Genomic DNA, 21581 nt, shown 5'->3' on the forward strand with positions numbered 1-21581 from the left:
GGGAGGGAGCATATCCCTGACCAATCAGAATAGGGGGCTGGGATTCCCCGCCAATCAGAGAAGGGTTTACATGTGGGCTCAGGGTGCTGTGTGAGCAGGAAGTGAGGGAGGCAGCAAGCATGAACTCACTGGAGCAGGCAGAAGGTGAGACAGGAAGGGGTTAATAATCACTGCCACATTCTCATCCCTGTATTAATAATCACTGCCTCATTCTCACCCCTGTATTAATAATCACTGCCTCATTCTCACCCCTGTATTAATAATCACTGCCTCATTCTCACCCCTGTATTAATAATCACTGTCACATTCTCACCCCTGTATTAATAATCACTGCCACATTCTCACCCCTGTATTAATAATCACTGCCTCATTCTCACCCCTGTATTAATAATCACTGTCACATTATCACCCCTGTATTAATGATCACTGCCTCATTTTCACCCCTGTATTAATAATCATAATAATCACTGCCTCATTCTCACCCCTGTATTAATAATCACTGCCTCATTCTCACCCCTGTATTAATAATCACTGCCTCATTCTCACCCCTGTATTAATAATCACTGCCTCATTCTCACCCCTGTATTAATAATCACTGCCTCATTATCACCCCTGTATTAATAATCACTGTCACATTATCACCCCTGTATTAATAATCACTGCCTCATTATCACCCCTGTATTAATAATCACTGCCTCATTATCACCCCTGTATTAATAATCACTGCCTCATTATCACCCCTGTATTAATAATCACTGTCACATTATCACCCCTGTATTAATGATCACTGCCTCATTCTCACCCTGTATTAATAATCACTGCCTCATTCTCACCCTGTATTAATAATCACTGCCTCATTCTCACCCTGTATTAATAATCACTGCCTCATTCTCACCCCTGTATTAATAATCACTGTCACATTATCACCCCTGTATTAATAATCACTGCTTCATTCTCACCCCTGTATTAATAATCACTGCCTCATTCTCACCCTGTATTAATAATCACTGCCTCATTCTCACCCTGTATTAATAATCACTGCCTCATTCTCACCCCTGTATTAATAATCACTGTCACATTATCATCCCAGTATTAATAATCACTGTCTCATTATCATCCCTGTATTAATAATCACTGCCTCATTCTCACCCCTGTATTAATAATCACTGCCTCATTCTCACCCCTGTATTAATAATCACTGCCTCATTCTCACCCCTGTATTAATAATCACTGCCTCATTCTCACCCCTGTATTAATAATCACTGCCTCATTCTCACCCCTGTAATAATAATCACTGCCTCATTCGCATCCCTGTATTAATAATCTGCCCCATTCTCACCTCTGTATTAATAATCATAATAATCACTGCCTCATTATCACCCCTGTATTAATAATCACTGCCTCATTATCATCCCTGTATTAATAATCACTGCCTCATTATCACCCCTGTATTAATAATCACTGCCTCATTCTCACCCCTGTATTAATAATCACTGCCTCATTCTCACCCCTGTATTAATAATCACTGCCACATTCTCACCCCTGTATTAATAATCACTGCCTCATTCTCACCCCTGTATTAATAATCACTGCCTCATTCTCACCCCTGTATTAATAATCACTGCCTCATTCTCACCCCTGTATTAATAATCACTGCCTCATTCTCACCCCTGTATTAATAATCACTGCCTCATTATCACCCCTGTATTAATAATCACTGCCTCATTCTCATCCCTGTATTAATAATCACTGCCTCATTCTCATCCCTGTATTAATAATCACTGCCTCAATATCACCCCTGTATTAATAATCACTGCCTCATTATCACCCCTGTATTAATAATCACTGCCTCATTATCATCCCAGTATTAATAATCACTGCCTCATTATCATCCCAGTATTAATAATCACTGTCACATTATCATCCTAGTATTAATAATCACTGTCACATTATCACCCCTGTATTAATAATCACTGCCTCATTCTCACCCCTGTATTAATAATCACTGCCTCATTATCACCCTGTATTAATAATCACTGTCACATTATCATCCCAGTATTAATAATCACTGCCTCATTCTCACCCCTGTATTAATAATCACTGCCTCATTATCACCCTGTATTAATAATCACTGTCACATTATCATCCCAGTATTAATAATCACTGCCTCATTCTCACCCTGTATTAATAATCACTGCCTCATTCTCACCCCTGTATTAATAATCACTGTCACATTTAATAATAACTACAGGTTCACTTGGTGGTCATACTGCTGACCGTGTTGGGGGAGTTTGAGAATAAATGCTGTGTTGGGGGATATAATGAACGCTAAGGTAGTATTAGTGGTGTAATAATAATAGCATGTTCTTGTATAGTGCTGCTAGTTTTACATAACGCTTTACAGAGACATTTTGCAGGCACAGTCCCTGCCCCGTGGAGCTTACAATCTATGTTTTTGGTGCCTGAGGCACAGGGAGATAAAGTGACTTGCCCAAGGTCACAAGGAGCCGACACTGGGAATTTAATTACTCACTGAGCCGCTCCTTCTCCTCAATCATAGAGTGATTTCACTGCTAGTATAAGTTGGGGTATTTGAAGTAAGAGGAAGACTGCAAAGATAACAGTGAGAAAATGTATAAAAATCCCACATTAATTACAACACGGGGGGGGAGACAAATGTAGGGGTTCTGGTGGAATTTAATTCCTGTGAGTATCGCAGTACTGTATGTCTTTAGAGTAGCTTCTGTTCTGAGCAAATGACACGTTCTGCAGCATTTTATTAATGTCATCTCTTCTTCGTGTAGATCTCAAAGCCTTTGAAAGAAGACTAACCGAGTATATTTCATGTTTACAACCTGCTACAGGACGCTGGAGGAGTAAGTTACTTTGCGGTTATCCGCGTAGATTATTCTGTGGGTATGCGCCCTGCTGTTTTACCACTGCGGAGTCATCCAAAGAGGGGCTACTGTGGGACATGAGGCTGTGGTAATGGGTAACCTCTCATGTAGTATTCTCTTCCAGTGATTCTGATTGTGGTATCTGTCTGTACGGCCACCGGGGCGTGGAACTGGTTAATAGATCCAGAGACACAAAAGGTAGGAATGTCTGTGTTACATTAATATCTCGTTCAAAAGGGGGTTAATAAACTCAATGGGTATTGATTGCCGGAGTTTCATACTGCCCTCCTACTCACCCCAATATCCTCCATAATAATCCCATTTACTGCCCTCCTACTCACCCCAATATCCTCCATAATAATCCCATTTACTGTCCCCCTACTCACCCCAATATCCTCCATAATAATCCCATTTACTGCCCCCCTACTCACCCCAATATCCTCCATAATAATCCCATTTACTGCCCTCCTACTCACCCCAATATCCTCCATAATAATCCCATTTACTGCTCTCCTACTCACCCCGATATCCTCCATAATAATCCCATTTACTGCCCTCCTACTCACCCCGATATCCTCCATAATAATCCCATTTACTGCCCCCCTACTCACCCCAATATCCTCCATAATAATCCCATTTACTGCCCTCCTACTCACCCCAATATCCTCCATAATAATCCCATTTACTGCCCTCCTACTCACCCCAATATCCTCCATAATAATCCCATTTACTGCCCTCCTACTCACCCCGATATCCTCCATAATAATCCCATTTACTGCCCCCCTACTCACCCCGATATCCTCCATAATAATCCCATTTACTGCCCCCCTACTCACCCCAATATCCTCCATAATAATCCCATTTACTGCCCCCCTACTCACCCCAATATCCTCCATAATAATCCCATTTACTGCCCCCCTACTCACCCCAATATCCTCCATAATAATCCCATTTACTGCCCTCCTACTCACCCCAATATCCTCCATAATAATCCCATTTACTGCCCTCCTACTCACCCCGACAGCCTCCATAATAATCCCATTTACTGCCCCCCTACTCACCCCGATATCCTCCATAATAATCCCATTTACTGCCCCCCTACTCACCCCGATATCCTCCATAATAATCCCATTTACTGCCCTCCTACTCACCCCAATATCCTCCATAATAATCCCATTTACTGCCCTCCTACTCACCCCAATATCCTCCATAATAATCCCGTTTACTGCCCTCCTACTCACCCCGACAGCCTCCATAATAATCCCATTTACTGCCCCCCTACTCACCCCGATATCCTCCATAATAATCCCATTTACTGCCCTCCTACTCACCCCAATATCCTCCATAATAATCCCATTTACTGCCCTCCTACTCACCCCAATATCCTCCATAATAATCCCATTTACTGCCCTCCTACTCACCCCGACAGCCTCCATAATAATCCCATTTACTGCCCCCCTACTCACCCCGATATCCTCCATAATAATCCCATTTACTGCCCTCCTACTCACCCCAATATCCTCCATAATAATCCCATTTACTGCCCTCCTACTCACCCCGATATCCTCCATAATAATCCCATTTACTGCCCTCCTACTCACCCCGATATCCTCCATAATAATCCCATTTACTGCCCCCCTACTCACCCCGATATCCTCCATAATAATCCCATTTACTGTCCTCCTACTCACCCCAATATCCTCCATAATAATCCCATTTACTGCCCTCCTACTCACCCCAATATCCTCCATAATAATCCCATTTACTGCCCTCCTACTCACCCCGACAGCCTCCATAATAATCCCATTTACTGCCCCCCTACTCACCCCGATATCCTCCATAATAATCCCATTTACTGCCCTCCTACTCACCCCAATATCCTCCATAATAATCCCATTTACTGCCCTCCTACTCACCCCAATATCCTCCATAATAATCCCATTTACTGCCCCCCTACTCACCCCGATATCCTCCATAATAATCCCATTTACTGCCCTCCTACTCACCCCAATATCCTCCATAATAATCCCATTTACTGCCCTCCTACTCACCCCAATATCCTCCATAATAATCCCATTTACTGCCCTCCTACTCACCCCAATATCCTCCATAATAATCCCATTTACTGCCCTCCTACTCACCCCAATATCTCCATAATAATCCCATTTACTGCCCTCCTACTCACCCCAATATCCTCCATAATAATCCCATTTACTGCCCTCCTACTCACCCCAATATCCTCCATAATAATCCCATTTACTGCCCTCCTACTCACCCCAATATCCTCCATAATAATCCCATTTACTGCCCTCCTACTCACCCCAATATCCTCCATAATAATCCCATTTACTGCCCTCCTACTCACCCCAATATCCTCCATAATAATCCCATTTACTGCCCTCCTACTCACCCCAATATCCTCCATAATAATCCCATTTACTGCCCTCCTACTCACCCCAATATCCTCCATAATAATCCCATTTACTGCCCTCCTACTCACCCCAATATCCTCCATAATAATCCCATTTACTGCCCTCCTACTCACCCCAATATCCTCCATAATAATCCCATTTACTGCCCTCCTACTCACCCCAATATCCTCCATAATAATCCCATTTACTGCCCTCCTACTCACCCCAATATCCTCCATAATAATCCCATTTACTGCCCTCCTACTCACCCCAATATCCTCCATAATAATCCCATTTACTGCCCTCCTACTCACCCCAATATCCTCCATAATAATCCCATTTACTGCCCTCCTACTCACCCCAATATCCTCCATAATAATCCCATTTACTGCCCTCCTACTCACCCCAATATCCTCCATAATAATCCCATTTACTGCCCTCCTACTCACCCCAATATCCTCCATAATAATCCCATTTACTGCCCTCCTACTCACCCCAATATCCTCCATAATAATCCCATTTACTGCCCTCCTACTCACCCCAATATCCTCCATAATAATCCCATTTACTGCCCTCCTACTCACCCCAATATCCTCCATAATAATCCCATTTACTGCCCTCCTACTCACCCCAATATCCTCCATAATAATCCCATTTACTGCCCTCCTACTCACCCCAATATCCTCCATAATAATCCCATTTACTGCCCTCCTACTCACCCCAATATCCTCCATAATAATCCCATTTACTGCCCTCCTACTCACCCCAATATCCTCCATAATAATCCCATTTACTGCCCTCCTACTCACCCCAATATCCTCCATAATAATCCCATTTACTGCCCTCCTACTCACCCCAATATCCTCCATAATAATCCCATTTACTGCCCTCCTACTCACCCCAATATCCTCCATAATAATCCCATTTACTGCCCTCCTACTCACCCCAATATCCTCCATAATAATCCCACTTACTGCCCTCCTACTCACCCCAATATCCTCCATAATAATCCCATTTACTGCCCTCCTACTCACCCCGATATCCTCCATAATAATCCCATTTACTGCCCTCCTACTCACCCCGATATCCTCCATAATAATCCCATTTACTGCCCTCCTACTCACCCCAATATCCTCCATAATAATCCCATTTACTGCCCTCCTACTCACCCCAATATCCTCCATAATAATCCCATTTACTGCCCTCCTACTCACCCCGACATCCTCCATAATAATCCCATTTACTGCCCTCCTACTCACCCCAATATCCATAATAATCCCATTTACTGCTCTCCTACTCACCCCAATATCCATAATAATCCCATTTACTGCCCTCCTACTCACCCCAATATCCTCCATAATAATCCCATTTACTGCCCTCCTACTCACCCCAATATCCTCCATAATAATCCCATTTACTGCCCTCCTACTCACCCCAATATCCATAATAATCCCATTTACTGCCCTCCTACTCACCCCAATATCCTCCATAATAATCCCATTTACTGCCCTCCTACTCACCCCGACATCCTCCATAATAATCCCATTTACTGCCCTCCTACTCACCCCAATATCCTCCATAATAATCCCATTTACTGCCCTCCTACTCACCCCGACATCCTCCATAATAATCCCACTTACTGCCCTCCTACTCACCCCAATATCCTCCATAATAATCCCATTTACTGCCCTCCTACTCACCCCGACATCCTCCATAATAATCCCATTTACTGCTCTCCTACTCACCCCAATATCCATAATAATCCCATTTACTGCCCTCCTACTCACCCCAATATCCTCCATAATAATCCCATTTACTGCCCTCCTACTCACCCCGACATCCTCCATAATAATCCCATTTACTGCCCTCCTACTCACCCCGACATCCTCCATAATAATCCCATTTACTGCCCTCCTACTCACCCCAATATCCTCCATAATAATCCCATTAACTGCCCTCCTACTCACCCCAATATCCTCCATAATAATCCCATTTACTGCCCTCCTACTCACCCCAATATCCTCCATAATAATCCCATTTACTGCCCTCCTACTCACCCCAATATCCTCCATAATAATCCCATTTACTGCCCTCCTACTCACCCCAATATCCTCCATAATAATCCCATTTACTGCCCTCCTACTCACCCCAATATCCTCCATAATAATCCCATTTACTGCCCTCCTACTCACCCCAATATCCTCCATAATAATCCCATTTACTGCCCTCCTACTCACCCCGACATCCTCCATAATAATCCCATTTACTGCCCTCCTACTCACCCCAATATCCTCCATAATAATCCCATTTACTGCCCTCCTACTCACCCCGACAGCCTCCATAATAATCCCACTTACTGCCCTCCTACTCACCCCAATATCCTCCATAATAATCCCATTTACTGCCCTCCTACTCACCCCGACATCCTCCATAATAATCCCATTTACTGCTCTCCTACTCACCCCAATATCCATAATAATCCCATTTACTGCCCTCCTACTCACCCCAATATCCTCCATAATAATCCCATTTACTGCCCTCCTACTCACCCCGACATCCTCCATAATAATCCCATTTACTGCCCTCCTACTCACCCCGACATCCTCCATAATAATCCCATTTACTGCCCTCCTACTCACCCCGACAGCCTCCATAATAATCCCATTTACTGCCCTCCTACTCACCCCGATATCCTCCATAATAATCCCATTTACTGCTCTCCTACTCACCCCGACATCCTCCATAATAATCCCACTTACTGCCCTCCTACTCACCCCAATATCCTCCATAATAATCCCATTTACTGCCCTCCTACTCACCCCGACATCCTCCATAATAATCCCATTTACTGCCCTCCTACTCACCCCAATATCCTCCATAATAATCCCATTTACTGCCCTCCTACTCACCCCAATATCCTCCATAATAATCCCATTTACTGCCCTCCTACTCACCCCAATATCCTCCATAATAATCCCATTTACTGCCCTCCTACTCACCCCAATATCCTCCATAATAATCCCATTTACTGCCCTCCTACTCACCCCAATATCCTCCATAATAATCCCACTTACTGCCCTCCTACTCACCCCAATATCCTCCATAATAATCCCATTTACTGCCCTCCTACTCACCCCAATATCCTCCATAATAATCCCATTTACTGCCCTCCTACTCACCCCAATATCCTCCATAATAATCCCATTTACTGCCCTCCTACTCACCCCGATATCCTCCATAATAATCCCATTTACTGCCCTCCTACTCACCCCGACATCCTCCATAATAATCCCATTTACTGCCCTCCTACTCACCCCGATATCCTCCATAATAATCCCATTTACTGCTCTCCTACTCACCCCAATATCCATAATAATCCCATTTACTGCTCTCCTACTCACCCCGATATCCTCCATAATAATCCCATTTACTGCCCTCCTACTCACCCCAATATCCTCCATAATAATCCCATTTACTGCCCAGCTTTAAAAAAAAAAGAGAGAAAATGGCCCTGTGTGGCATGGCTGTTTGGGAATGACATGGGAATAAGAGTAAAACACTCCAAATCAAAAATAACATCTATTTTAAACATCAATATATGATTTATAACAACAAAAATACAAATATCTGCATGGAACCTACACGTGGTTATGCACACGGCTCAGAGAGTTGCCCCAATAATCTGGTCGGTCCTGCTGTTTTTTTTTTTTTTTGTAACTTCAATTTTATTGATGTTTTAAGCATAAAAAGCATGTAATTTCCTGTACATAATTACTTTTGTATATTTATACATGACACGTGTATCAGTATATCCAATATTTTCAATAATCATATACTGTAATGCATTCAGCGTATAAAAATCAAATACAAAGTAAAGAAATTAAAAATGGAGGGGTGTGAGGGAGGGTGCGGCAGCTCCCCCCAACAACGCTCCCTGTGCTCCGGTGATTGCTCCGTAAGAATTGAATCTCTGAATTTGATTTGACTCTGCGTCACCGGCTCAGGTCTCCCTTGCCCGTTCTAAGCTTAGTGTGGTTAGAGAGTGGTCCCACCTTTCAGACGAGAACGCATCTATACTTGTCATTGCCAAATGGTGCTGACCTCTACCCCAGGGATATCTGTCTGGGCCAACCATGGCGACCAGACTGCTAGTTTTTTAATATCTTTCTATTTTTGGTTAAAATTGAATATCGATGTTTAACTATATTTTTCATTTTTGGCGTCCGAGTGTTTCACTTATTTTCCTCTGTAATTCCTTTTGAGACCAATTTATCTCAACTCTGTATGTATGTATGTATGTCTTTATTTATATAGCGCCATTAATGTACATAGCGCTTCACTGCATGACAATCATATAAATAACAAATAATATAAATAACAGGTCATGGGAATAAGTGCTTCAGACATAAAAGTAACATTTAGGAAAAGGAGTCCCTGCTCCGAAGAGCTTACAATCTAATTGGTAAGCAGGGAAAACATACAGAGACAGTAGGAGGGCGTCCTTTATTGATTTCACGTTACTGACAAATACTTATATTTATTTTTCCTTTGGCCTGGCTCCCTTTTGTATTTTCTCTTCCGTGGCTGTTTGGGACGACGTCCCTAAAGCTGCATAGAAACGATATAGGATTCCTGGCAAACGGCGTTCCTGTTTCGAGTAGATCAGAGGGAGAAACAGATTGTCATTTTTAATACTGCGGAAGTATTCTGGTGCACTACTGAAGCACCGGAGGGGTTATGGTGTTTCCGTGGAACCCCCCAGATAACTGCCGCGTGCTTGTATTCTGATTTCCAGGTATCTTTCTTCACGTCGCTGTGGAATCACCCGTTTTTCACCATTAGCTGCATCACGCTCATAGGCTTGTTCTTTGCTGGAATACACAAGCGAGTGGTAGCCCCGTCGATGTATCCTTTCAATGCGCAGATGTTTCTGAACGAGCGGCTGTGTGCGATGTTGTGGCGCCTCCTGAGCGCGCCGGCTGGTAAAGTGATGGGTCCCAGGGCGCAGGCGGGGGGTTGGGTCTGCATAGGTTGTGTTATTTTGAACGCGGCAGGCAGAAGCTCATAAGGGTCCATGTTATAATGGACAAGAAGCAAAGCGTGACTCGCTGTGAGTGCTCATTTGCATGTCGTTACCCAGAATCCCTGGCTGCAGTGGAATCCTTGTATGCTAAGGCTTTGGTCCAGCTGCGTCCGGCGGCGCGTGCGGCCGCGCAGCAGCGGGCCTCCAGCCACTTTCCTCCAGTGTGGAGGTCCCCGCTGGCTCCTGCAGACTTGGCTGACTGCGTGCTGTGACGCGGCAGTCAGCCGATGCTGCAGGCTCCTGGTGATTTGCAGCGCTGACGCGTCACGTGGTGCTTCCTACCTATGGCTGCGATTCTTTAACATGGGAAGCCTGAAACGCTGGAAGAAGAAAAAAAGACGTGGTCTGGCCATAAAATACAGTACAGGGTCACTTCCTCCCCCCCCCCCCGACACCCGCTCCCTACAGACCGCAGATAGCGGTCAAGTACCTCTCCACGCGCCGCCTGTCTGCAGTGCGGGCGCGTGGTCTGAGGCAGTGGGGCCTTAGCCTAAGACAGGGGTGCTCAGCTCCAGTCCTCAAGCCCCTCCCCAACAGGTCAGGTTTTCAGGATATCCCTTCTGCAGTACAGGTGGCTCAATCAGAGGCTCAGTCTTGGACTGATCCACCTGTGCTGAAGCAGGGATATCCTGAAAACCCGACCTGTGGGGGGGGGGGAGGGGTCTGGAGCTGAGCACCCCTGTGCTAGCAGATAATGGGGAAGGGCAGGTTGCAGACTGTCTGAGACGTATGAATGTGTTTATTTGCTATATCTTAACTCAATATTTCGGTGTTTAAGTCCCCTTCATCAGGACTTTGTATATTTAAAGCCGCAGAGCTCCTCCCCCCCGAACCAAACTCTTTGTTCTTTGGGGTTTGTTTTTTGTGTTATTTTTTTTTTACACAATTTGACCTGGGGGGTCTTTCAGCTCCAAAGACCACCCGGTTCCTGAGAGATTTCCTTCCTGGTTTTTGAAGGAGATTTAAATAGTCATCCAATAGGAAGCCCCCACCGATGTTGGGGCTTTCTATTGGCACGGTGTTTGGCCGCCATTTTGTTTCCCTTGGAAAGAGCGTTAAATATATCCTTTTTTTTCTTATTGCATAACATTTTTTATATATAGTGCCGCATGCTATTTTCCGCTTGTGATGTGCTTTGGTAGGGAAGCAGTGTGGGGAATAGTTCTTCTCATAATCGTCCCAGCGAAAGACACGACACCATTCACCTTGACCAAACCCCTTCAGAATAGCAGCGCGATGTCGGACGGTGTTGGCCGAATACAACATGTCCTGCGATGACGTAAGTAATATCCGCTTCCTTAAGGCCTCACTATTTTTTATATATATATATAAAGATGCAAATACAACTGTATGCTCATCTGCATGTCTTAGGCAGGTCTGCAACCCCACCTTTCCCCATTATATATATATATATATCGTTCTCGTTTTACAATGGACTTTCCGGATACGGGAATGATGAGAAACAAAGATTTAGTCCAGAAACGCCCCCAGTAATCTGGCCACTGTTGAACTTCATTTACCCAGTCCTGTTGAAATAAAAATGGCCGCTGCATGGGATAAAACAACATGGCAGATAGTATTTAGATCAGGCCTGCACAACTCCAGTCCTCAAGAGCCGCAAACAGGCCAGGTTTTCTGGATATCCCAACTTCAGCACAGCTGGCTGAATTAGTTCTCCCTCCCTCTCCCTCTCTCTCTCTCTCCCTATCTCCCTCTCCCCCCCCCCCCCTCCCGTGATGTCATCTTTGTGCCTTGATATAAATGTCTTCGTTCTTATTTTGCAGAGGGGGAAATTAATTCTGAAGCCCAGACCTCACATCCAGTAGCACTCTCCTTTCTTCCGTGAGTTGCCATGGAAACCAAGGGTGATGATCCATTCAACTGCGACGTCGTTGGGAGTTTCCGTGGGATCGCCGCCCCCCCCCCCCTTTTTGGCGCAGTTTAAAGAAACCCACCCCCCAAGAATCCCTTCGTCCAAGATGGCGGATAAACGGGAAGCTGTAACTGGACAATCTTACGTCTCCCAGTGACAAAGTCTCATCAAAGGCTCGCAGTGATTGATGTTAAAGCCGCACAAGTTGCATTATTATTTTTTAGTTATTACATGGATGCAGGGGGTCTCCGCAGCTGGACCGCATTCATTTCAGCTCCGGGGACCCCCTGCTTCCTGAGATACTTACCTCAGAAGGGGGCGCCGGTGGCAGCTCTGGGGACCCCCTGCTTCCCGGGATACTTACCTCAGAAGGGGGCACCGGTGGCAGCTCCGGGGACCCCCTGCTTCCTGAGATACTTACCTCAGAAGGGGGCGCCCGTGGCAGCTCCGGGGACCCCCTGCTTCCTGAGATACTTACCTCAGAAGGGGGCGCCGGTGGCAGCTCTGGGGACCCCCTGCTTCCTGAGATACTTACCTCAGAAGGAGGCGCCCGTGGCAGCTCCGGGGACCCCCTGCTTCCTGAGATACTTACCTCAGAAGGGGGCGCCCGTGGCAGCTCTGGGGACCCCCTGCTTCCTGAGATACTTACCTCAGAAGGGGGCGCCGGTGGCAGCTCTGGGGACCCCCTGCTTCCTGAGATACTTACCTCAGAAGGGGGCGCCGGTGGCAGCTCCGGGGACCCCCTGCTTCCTGAGATACTTACCTCAGAAGGGGGCGCCCGTGGCAGCTCTGGGGACCCCTGCTTCCTGAGATACTTACCTCAGAAGGGGGCGCCGGTGGCAGCTCTGGGGACCCCCTGCTTCCTGAGATACTTACCTCAGAAGGGGGCGCCGGTGGCAGCTCCGGGGACCCCTGCTTCCTGAGATACCTCAGAAGGGGGCGCCGGTGGCAGCTCCGGGGACCCCCTGCTTCCTGAGATACTTACCTCAGAAGGGGGCGCCGGTGGCAGCTCCGGGGACCCCCTGCTTCCTGAGATACCTCAGAAGGGGGCGCCCGTGGCAGCTCCGGGGACCCCCTGCTTCCTGAGATACTTACCTCAGAAGGGGGCGCCGGTGGCAGCTCTGGGGACCCCCTGCTTCCTGAGATACTTACCTCAGAAGGAGGCGCCCGTGGCAGCTCTGGGGACCCCCTGCTTCCTGAGATACTTACCTCAGAAGGGGGCGCCGGTGGCAGCTCTGGGGACCCCCTGCTTCCTGAGATACTTACCTCAGAAGGGGGCGCCGGTGGCAGCTCCGGGGACCCCCTGCTTCCTGAGATACTTACCTCAGAAGGGGGCGCCCGTGGCAGCTCTGGGGACCCCTGCTTCCTGAGATACTTACCTCAGAAGGGGGCGCCGGTGGCAGCTCTGGGGACCCCCTGCTTCCTGAGATACTTACCTCAGAAGGGGGCGCCGGTGGCAGCTCCGGCTGGGTTAGTTTGCGCTAACATAGCAGATTTAAAGGTCACATGGGCCAATAGGAAGCCATGATGTCATCCCTTGTGCCTTACTATAGGCCAGCGTGACAAGTGACATTTAAACATGGAGATACAGGCACCACCTATAGAGATAAATATCTCGGTGAGCAGGGGGTCCCCGGAACTGAAATTAACGCGGTTCAGCTCCGGAGACCCCCGGCAATTTGTTGTGCTGCTTTTATATTATTGCGGGTGTATATAAAAGGATTTTCACTTTTCATAATGTTACCTCAGAAACACGCGTACGCACTACAGTTATGTAGAGATTTGAAACGGTTTGTGGCCAGCTTATAAACCGGAGCCATCCTAACTTCCTCCAGTGGAGGGCGCTATCGTGGGCCAGTAATGTCTCCGAGAGACAGCGGTGCATTGAGCCTCCGGGGCTTCTGCTTTCCATGTAACCGCGTACACGTGCCCTCACCTTCCCTCACTATAACCGGGTATTCATCAAGCTGCGGTAACTGCCAGGACACCCGTGCATCATGGCTGGATATTTACAGGGCGGTGCATTTACGTGGATTCGCGTGGCTATAGAGCGGAAGATGATATTTCTGCGCTGTTCCAGGGTCCGGAATAGCAGCACCAACGCAAAGGGTTTCCTGAAAATACAGGAAGGATTGATTTGTAGTGTGTGTCTCTGTAATACACACACCCCTTAACAAGTGACATATTTGGGGGGATCTTGCAAAACACAGAAAGAAACATCTCGTTCATTTCCATGGAATATCCCTGTGATAAATCTCACACTGTCTTTGTTCCTGTTTTGCATTTAATACACAACTCCTCTGTTACCTGTGCGTCAGAGGCTCCGCTACCTGTGCGTCAGAGGCTCCGCTACCTGTGCGTCAGAGGCTGCGCTACCTGTGCGTTAGAGGCTGCGCTACCTGTGCGTCAGAGGCTCTGCTACCTGTGCGTCAGTGGCTCTGTTACCTGTGCGTCAGAGGCTCCGCTACCTGTGCGTCAGAGGCTCCGCTACCTGTGCGTCAGAGGCTCTGCTACCTGTGCGTCAGAGGCTCCGCTACCTGTGCATCAGTGGCTCCGCTACCTGTGCATCAGTGGCTCCGCTACCTGTGCATCAGAGGCTCTGCTACCTGTGCATCAGAGGCTCCGCTACCTGTGCATCAGAGGCTCCGCTACCTGTGCATCAGAGGCTCTGCTACCTGTACATCAGTGGCTCTGCTACCTGTGCGTCAGTGGCTCTGCTACCTGTGCTCTGCTACCTGTGCGTCAGAGGCTCTGCTACCTGTGCGTCAGAGGCTCTGCTACCTGTGCATCAGAGGCTCTGCTACCTGTGCATCAGTGGCTCTGCTACCTGTGCATCAGAGGCTCTGCTACCTGTGCATCAGAGGCTCTGCTACCTGTGCGTCAGAGGCTCTGCTCCCTGTGCGTCAGAGGCTCTGCTACCTGTGCGTCAGAGGCTCTGCTACCTGTGCGTCAGAGGCTCTGCTACCTGTGCGTCAGAGGCTCTGCTACCTGTGCGTCAGAGGCTCTGCTACCTGTGCGTCAGAGGCTCTGCTACCTGTGCGTCAGAGGCTCTGCTACCTGTGCATCAGAGGCTCTGCTACCTGTGCATCAGAGGCTCTGTAATTTCATTTTCCCAGTATTACTCCGTTTTTGATACTTCATCTGTCTGGGGAGCCTCATTGTATCTGCAGTTCGGTCCCAAACTTTTAGGTGGGTTATTCATTAAACTGCAATAGTGCCGATCGTTCGAATTCTCCCCTTCCAGTCAGTGGGAGCTGCTGCGCAGTAGTGCTCTGATGGGCACTATCGCCGTTTAATGAAGGACCCCCCGTATGGGGCTTATTCTCTGTCGGGCCGTTTTCGCCTGGAACTCCCCAATGCATCGCTTCTGCAGACGTACAGCAGGATAACCTCCTCCATCTTTACAATGTAACCATTTCTGCGCCTGTTTGCAGTCCCGTGTAAATAGAAGTACCCCCAATAAAAAAATATGGCGTTTCTCCCTCCTCCAGTGTAGAAAAGTAGGTTCCTCACCATTTCCGATTGTTTTGAGGATATATATATTTGTTTGGTCCTTTACAGCGTTAAACAGCATTGCTGGTTTGAGCTGGTTTTCATGTTAAAGTTTTAGTAGCCGCACGCTTCCTGGCGAAGTGTAAACTTGTGATCACTTTAATGGATCCCACATTTATGTGTGAAATGATGCTGTTTTGTCAGCCTCTCGAGTCTCTTCTTCAAACGTACTGTAGCTCTGCACACTCATTTTACTTATAATTGCAAAAAAATAAAAATGTTTGTGTCTCTCGTGCCAAGTAGGATATTGTCGTGTTAGTTGTCGCGTTAGTTGTTGTGTCAGTCATTCCATGATCTTGAGTGGACCCGTTATATTGTACATAGGTACTTGCACTTAATAGCAGTGTAACCCTTTACTCATAATCTGCCCTGTGTGCTATCCTCCCTACACTAGTTAGGCGAGGGATCCTTTCCTCATACTGTACAGCTGCATATGTTACCACACTGGCAGACCTGGTAAGGGTTTATTTTGAGATCTGCTATTTGACTGATCACAGCTCTAGGGTTCATGTACTATCAGCCACCACCACAATATAGATACTGATTCTATCCTGGTTTACTTTGAACAGTGTCTGATTGTATTCACTTGTTCTTTACTGCTTGACACAATTTGGTGTTCATTTGCCGTCTATAATGTTTGATCCAGAACACTTCATGTAGTGTTTATATATATATATATATATATATATATATATATATATATGATCACAGCGTTTAATATTCGTTTTAATACCCATTATTTTAGTTGTGATAATAAAGTTTTACAGTTTTAACTGAGATATGAACATACATTTATTTTCTATATAAATACATACATTTATTTTCTATATAAATACAACCAGCCACGCGGTGAGAGGGAAACTTTCCGGACACTCCAAATCTTGATCTGAATGCTAAATGTTTATGGAATGCTTGATGTAAGACTGGTTTGGACCCAATGGCCTTCTTCCGGGTCAGTAATGCTGAGGAAGGCCATTTGAGTCAAAACGTTGGCCTTACACCATGCGTTCCATAAGCGTCTAAGATTCACATCAGGATTTGGAGTGCCCGGAAATCTTGTTCTGGTTGTATAAATACACGGTCCCGTTTCGAAAGGCCGCGGGGTCAGCTATTGTGTTAACTGGTCTTTTGGCCAAAACTAGCTGTATCACGGGAACGGGGGGGGAGGTACCCAATTATTTTTTATATATTTTTTGAATGGCACCATTGCCGCATTATGAAGACGTTACCGCCTTAAACTGAACCCTTTCACTGCCAGATGTGCCCGCAATGCATTGCTTTGCGTGTTATATTGCATGGCAGGCTCCTCCATGCATTCAGTTAGACGTGGGGTGGGCAACTCCAGTCCTCAAGGACCACCAACTGGTCAGTTTTTGAGGATATCCCTGCTTCAGCACAGGTGGCTCAATCAGTGGCTCAGTCAAAGATTGAGCCACCTGCGCTGAAGCAGGGATATCCTTAAAACCTAACCTGTTGGTAGCCCTTGAGGACGAATTGCCCACCGCTGAGCTAGACCCTAACAGAAGCTGCACGTATCGTACGGGTAATAGTCATTGGTTAGGCCGTTGTAAAACTAGGAACCGTGTCTTATAACGTCTCTGCTGCAGGTGGAAGACAAGTGTGGCTAAATGGGACGGCACCTTGATTATGGGGGACATTTTACCTCGGGCCAGAAGCAAGAGACCAAAACCCCTTCTCCCTCCAGGCCCCCTCCAAATGCAGTTAATGCAGCAGGCCGTGGGGAACACCATTTATTTAGCTTTTATTTGATTTATTTTTTTACTCCACACACATTTACACTGCCTGCCTTTTCCAACACTATTTTATTTATTTATTAAACCTGATTCTCCCTTCGGGAGATCGAAGCGTCTGAAATATAAAATGCCGGGGAAATTAAAATGGAGCTCTCCCCGGAGCCTGGTGCGGCCGATTGTTGCCATGGTAACCTCAAGCTAGAGCTGAAGAAAATCATTTTTTTTTTTTTTTTTAACACTAGAAATGTTTGTTTTTCACACTCTCTTCCTCTTGGTGGTTTTAACTTCCTGGGTGCAGAGGAAATGACCCCGGCGTGAGCCACGGGTCGTGGTGCAGTGTACGTGGAATAGGACATACAAGGTTTTACTACCACAATAAGGTTATTTCTGTGAAAGGAAAATACAGTAGGTAGTGGGCAGGATAATTAAATACAATGTTAAAATAAAATTGTGAGACTTCATGAAGGTGATAAAATACATTATCAATCACTTTATTCAATGGGTACACGAGACAGTTAAAGGATAAAGCTCAGACCTTTTAATTAAATCATCCAAGGAGGTTACTCATAATAATAGATCTTAAAGGAGCAATTCACGCATTTTTTTTATTATTACTATGTAACCCCGTCTCCTAACGGGGTTACTAACATGGCTGTTATATGTTGGACCCCACCCTCGGTTGCTATAGGGATCCAGGCTATTTTAGGTTCCAGGAGGACAAGAGGAGAGGAGCCTCGGGGAGAGTAGATAAGTAATGTTTATAAAGTAATAGCACAGACCAGGCACTCCTGTTTATTATGTAGTAGATAGGGACAGTGCCCGTTATGTCAGGATCCCTGAAAGAAGGAATGGAGTCCTGAATATTGCAAGAAAGGGAATTCCGGCACGCCACAGAGGGCCTCAGGAAAGATGGCACCCGGTTGTCGGCGGATCAGCTCTAACCGCGGAACAACGCCAATATTCCTCATCCGTCTGTATGGAAGTGGCACCGTTGAAGTGGCAGTTCCTAAACAGGCAAAAGTTATTGGGTCAAGTAAGAAAAGAAAAGTCTGGATTCCCGTGTGGGGCCCAGAGTATGGGATTGATACTGAGGATGATTCCGATGCAATCGGGGGGGCCGGGTCTCACACTTACTCAGAGCAACTAAGTCAAAGTACCTTAATTTGAGTGCAAGAGTGGGCCCTGACGGAAGAACTGTATTCATGTCTGTCTGTTATAAAATACAGTACAACATTGTTAATGTGTATGAACGGTCCCTCTCCACGGGGACACGAATAAATTACCATTGTACTACAAAAGTTCCTGGCGCCCATTATTCTACAACCTGCTGCATCATCGCCCAGCCACCTGAATCCAGCCCCTGAGTCACGGTAACCCATGCGGAGTAGCCATATATAGCACCCCGATGTAAATTCCCTAGACGCCGGGCAGGGAGGGTTACATTTGGCGCCCAACCTGGGGCTGGGCAAGCAAGAGAAAGAAAGCGGAAGAATGTTTGTGTTTTGCCCATTTTGGAACTTTTAGGGCAAAGAGTTTGTTTTATGTGGACTAATATATTGCAAGGCTCTCCTGATATCCGAAAGTTAAACTTGCATCGATCCTGAACAGAAGAGTGATGCATTTAAATGGTGGTGCTCCACCCCCCACTGGGCTAGCCCACTGCAGAGCCCAAAGTGGCATCCTTGCGAAAAACGTGAGTGTGCACGGGATATAAGTGACTGTTGGTCAAAACTAAATGCACTTAGGGCTAATAGCCCCAGTACAGAAACATCGTGGGAAGGTAATCCCTCGCCACCGGAAAAATGTTGCACGAGTCAAGAGGACCAGCGTTTCCCGACAAGTTAATAGGGACAGGGTTTCTCGTCCATTATTGTACAACCTTGCGACCTATTCGCCCAGCCGCCTGAATCCAGCCCCCGAGTCACGGTAGCCCATGCGGAGTAGCCATATATAGCCCCCCGATGTAAATTCCCTACAAGCAATTTTTTTTTTTTTTACATTGGGTTGAAGCAGGGGGTCTCTGGAGCTGAACCCCCATCCTTTGAGCTCCGGGACCCCCGGATTCCCTGAGATACTTAACTCTGCGTAGGGATGCCGGTATCTCAGCAAAGTTTAAAGCTCCTGCGTGTCACGTAGGTCAAAAAGAGAAGCTGGACCGGATGATGTCACCGCTTCCTGTTGGCCCGCAGGGAGCGGGAACGTTGGAACCCTGCCATTAAATGAACCCTTCTAGTGGAGTGGCTACCGGCAACCCCTACAGAGGTCTGTATCTCCGCAAGCAGGAGGACCCCAGAGTTTAAATTAACGGGGTTCCGCACAGAACCCTCCTGCTTTAATCCTGCTTCAATCGCATGTTAAAATGTTTTTTAAAAGCCTGCTTGGATTGTCGCTTTAAACATATTGTTTTAGCAGAAGGAATAGCGGCTCTTTTACAGATAAGGCGCATATAGAAATAAATACAACCGTAATATTGGTAAATGTTATTTGCCTATAGTTAACGACATATCTTTAGGGGCCTTTGTAGGATCTGACCGCCAGAAGCCCATCAATCCTGCGCGGAAAAACCAGCGTCTACCAATTTCCCATCATCTGCTCACCGGTCCAGTATTACTGCTTCAAAAAGCCAGCAGAGATGTGAATACACTAATCTGTATGCATCTCTCCTTCCTTACCATCCAAGAGAGAATTGGGGGGGGGGGGGGGGAGTGGCAGAAGACCTTTCGCGTTACCAATTGCATATGGGATTGGCACATCAATTGTCAAGGCGTTGACTGGTGTTTCCTACGGCTCACACCTCACCCGCAGAAGTGAGCGCCCCCCCTGCGACGCTGCGTCCCACAACGTAACACGCGGTCAAATGATGAAGGGAATGAGAACTGTCACGGGAAGGTAACGGGGTCGGCTGATTGCCCAGTGGAGTTGGAAGTATGAACAGAAATGGCGAGCCCTGAGAATTGCCGGAGGCGCGCAGGGAGCGCGGGCGTTACTCCGTGTTTAGGGGAATCGTGAGCTGAATACTAATACTGCAGCTTCAGATGCAAGGCAAAAATAATGCATTGCGTGTACCACCGACTAATGGCGCAGATATACAATATGGAGACATTTGAACGGCGCAAATCCGGCCTGCTGGGTCCTCTAAATCTAGGTATATCCGCTATTTCTGTTTATCTGTTTGATTAATGGTGGCTTCATAGTTCCTTTATAAGGTTTTAATGTACACTTACCGCCCAGCAGAGACGCCCACAGCCCTGGCCCATAAAACAACACACACTATGATTTTATTCCTAAAATAGGATTTTCCACGATTTATTTCTGTACTGTTTTGTAAAGAAAAATGTCATCTATGTGATAATTTTATATTCAACTACTTGATATGTTCTGTAATGTATTGGGGTGAGATGGGACGGGTCACGGGACTGGCGGCTCCAGGGGGGGGGCTCGCTGCCGGAAGCGCAGAAGTCCGGCTGCACCGCAGTGCCAGAGCTTCGCTGCGCTGTCTGAGACGTGTGAGCGCCGCACGCGTGCAATATTTATTTGATATCGGTATAGTGCTGGAGGAAATAAAGGGGTCGTTATTATAGTGAGGGGTGCCATTTCCAGGAGTAAAACTAACCAGCGGGGAGCGGTTATATGGGGCAATACGAGGAGATATAGGGGGAGGTTATATGGGGCAATAGGAGGAGATATAGGGGGAGGTTATATGGGGCAATAGGAGGAGATATAGGGGGAGGTTATATGGGGCAATAGGAGGAGATATAGGGGGAGGTTATATGGGGCAATAGGAGGAGATATAGGGGGAGGTTATATGGGGCAATAGGAGGAGATATAGGGGGAGGTTATATGGGGCAATAGGAGGAGATATAGGGGGAGGTTATATGGGGCAATAGGAGGAGATATAGGGGGAGGTTATATGGGGCAATAGGAGGAGATATAGGGGGAGGTTATATGGGGCAATAGGAGGAGATATAGGGGGAGGTTATATGGGGCTATAGGGGGAGGTTATATGGGGCA

General features: G+C 46.7%; 2 protein-coding genes across 2 annotated transcripts; both read left to right on the plus strand.

Moving 5' to 3' along the window:
• The first annotated feature begins 60 nt into the window (after window positions 1-60).
• Window positions 61-12492, plus strand: CNEP1R1 (CTD nuclear envelope phosphatase 1 regulatory subunit 1). Its single transcript, XM_075577011.1, has 6 exons — window positions 61-144; window positions 2805-2876; window positions 3022-3095; window positions 10104-10213; window positions 11616-11670; window positions 12176-12492. The coding sequence occupies exons 1-6, from the start codon at window positions 120-122 to the stop codon at window positions 12215-12217; spliced, it is 378 nt and encodes a 125-aa protein (XP_075433126.1). The 5' UTR covers window positions 61-119; the 3' UTR covers window positions 12218-12492.
• Window positions 12371-16593, plus strand: LOC142470189 (uncharacterized). The gene is made up of 4 exons (XM_075577166.1): window positions 12371-12391; window positions 12489-13027; window positions 13084-13140; window positions 13193-16593. The coding sequence occupies exons 1-4, from the start codon at window positions 12371-12373 to the stop codon at window positions 13632-13634; spliced, it is 1059 nt and encodes a 352-aa protein (XP_075433281.1). The 3' UTR covers window positions 13635-16593.
• Window positions 16594-21581: the final 4988 nt, after the last annotated feature.

This window comes from Ascaphus truei, chromosome 19 (assembly GCF_040206685.1).
Source record: "Ascaphus truei isolate aAscTru1 chromosome 19, aAscTru1.hap1, whole genome shotgun sequence".
Lineage (NCBI taxonomy): Eukaryota > Metazoa > Chordata > Amphibia > Anura > Ascaphidae > Ascaphus > Ascaphus truei.

Bases quoted from the DNA above. Each gene is read 5' to 3' on its own strand.
- CNEP1R1 (XM_075577011.1), top strand. From the start codon at position 120: ATGAACTCACTGGAGCAGGCAGAAG. The intron at 145-2,804 runs GTGAGACAGGAA...TTCTTCGTGTAG, and splicing joins CTCACTGGAGCAGGCAGAAG to ATCTCAAAGCCTTTGAAAGA. The intron at 11,671-12,175 runs GTAAGTAATATC...CTTATTTTGCAG, and splicing joins ACAACATGTCCTGCGATGAC to AGGGGGAAATTAATTCTGAA.
- LOC142470189 (XM_075577166.1), top strand. From the start codon at position 12,371: ATGGCGGATAAACGGGAAGCT. The intron at 13,028-13,083 runs CTCAGAAGGGGG...TGAGATACTTAC, and splicing joins CTGCTTCCTGAGATACTTAC to CTCAGAAGGGGGCGCCGGTG. The intron at 13,141-13,192 runs CTCAGAAGGGGG...TTCCTGAGATAC, and splicing joins CTGCTTCCTGAGATACTTAC to CTCAGAAGGGGGCGCCGGTG.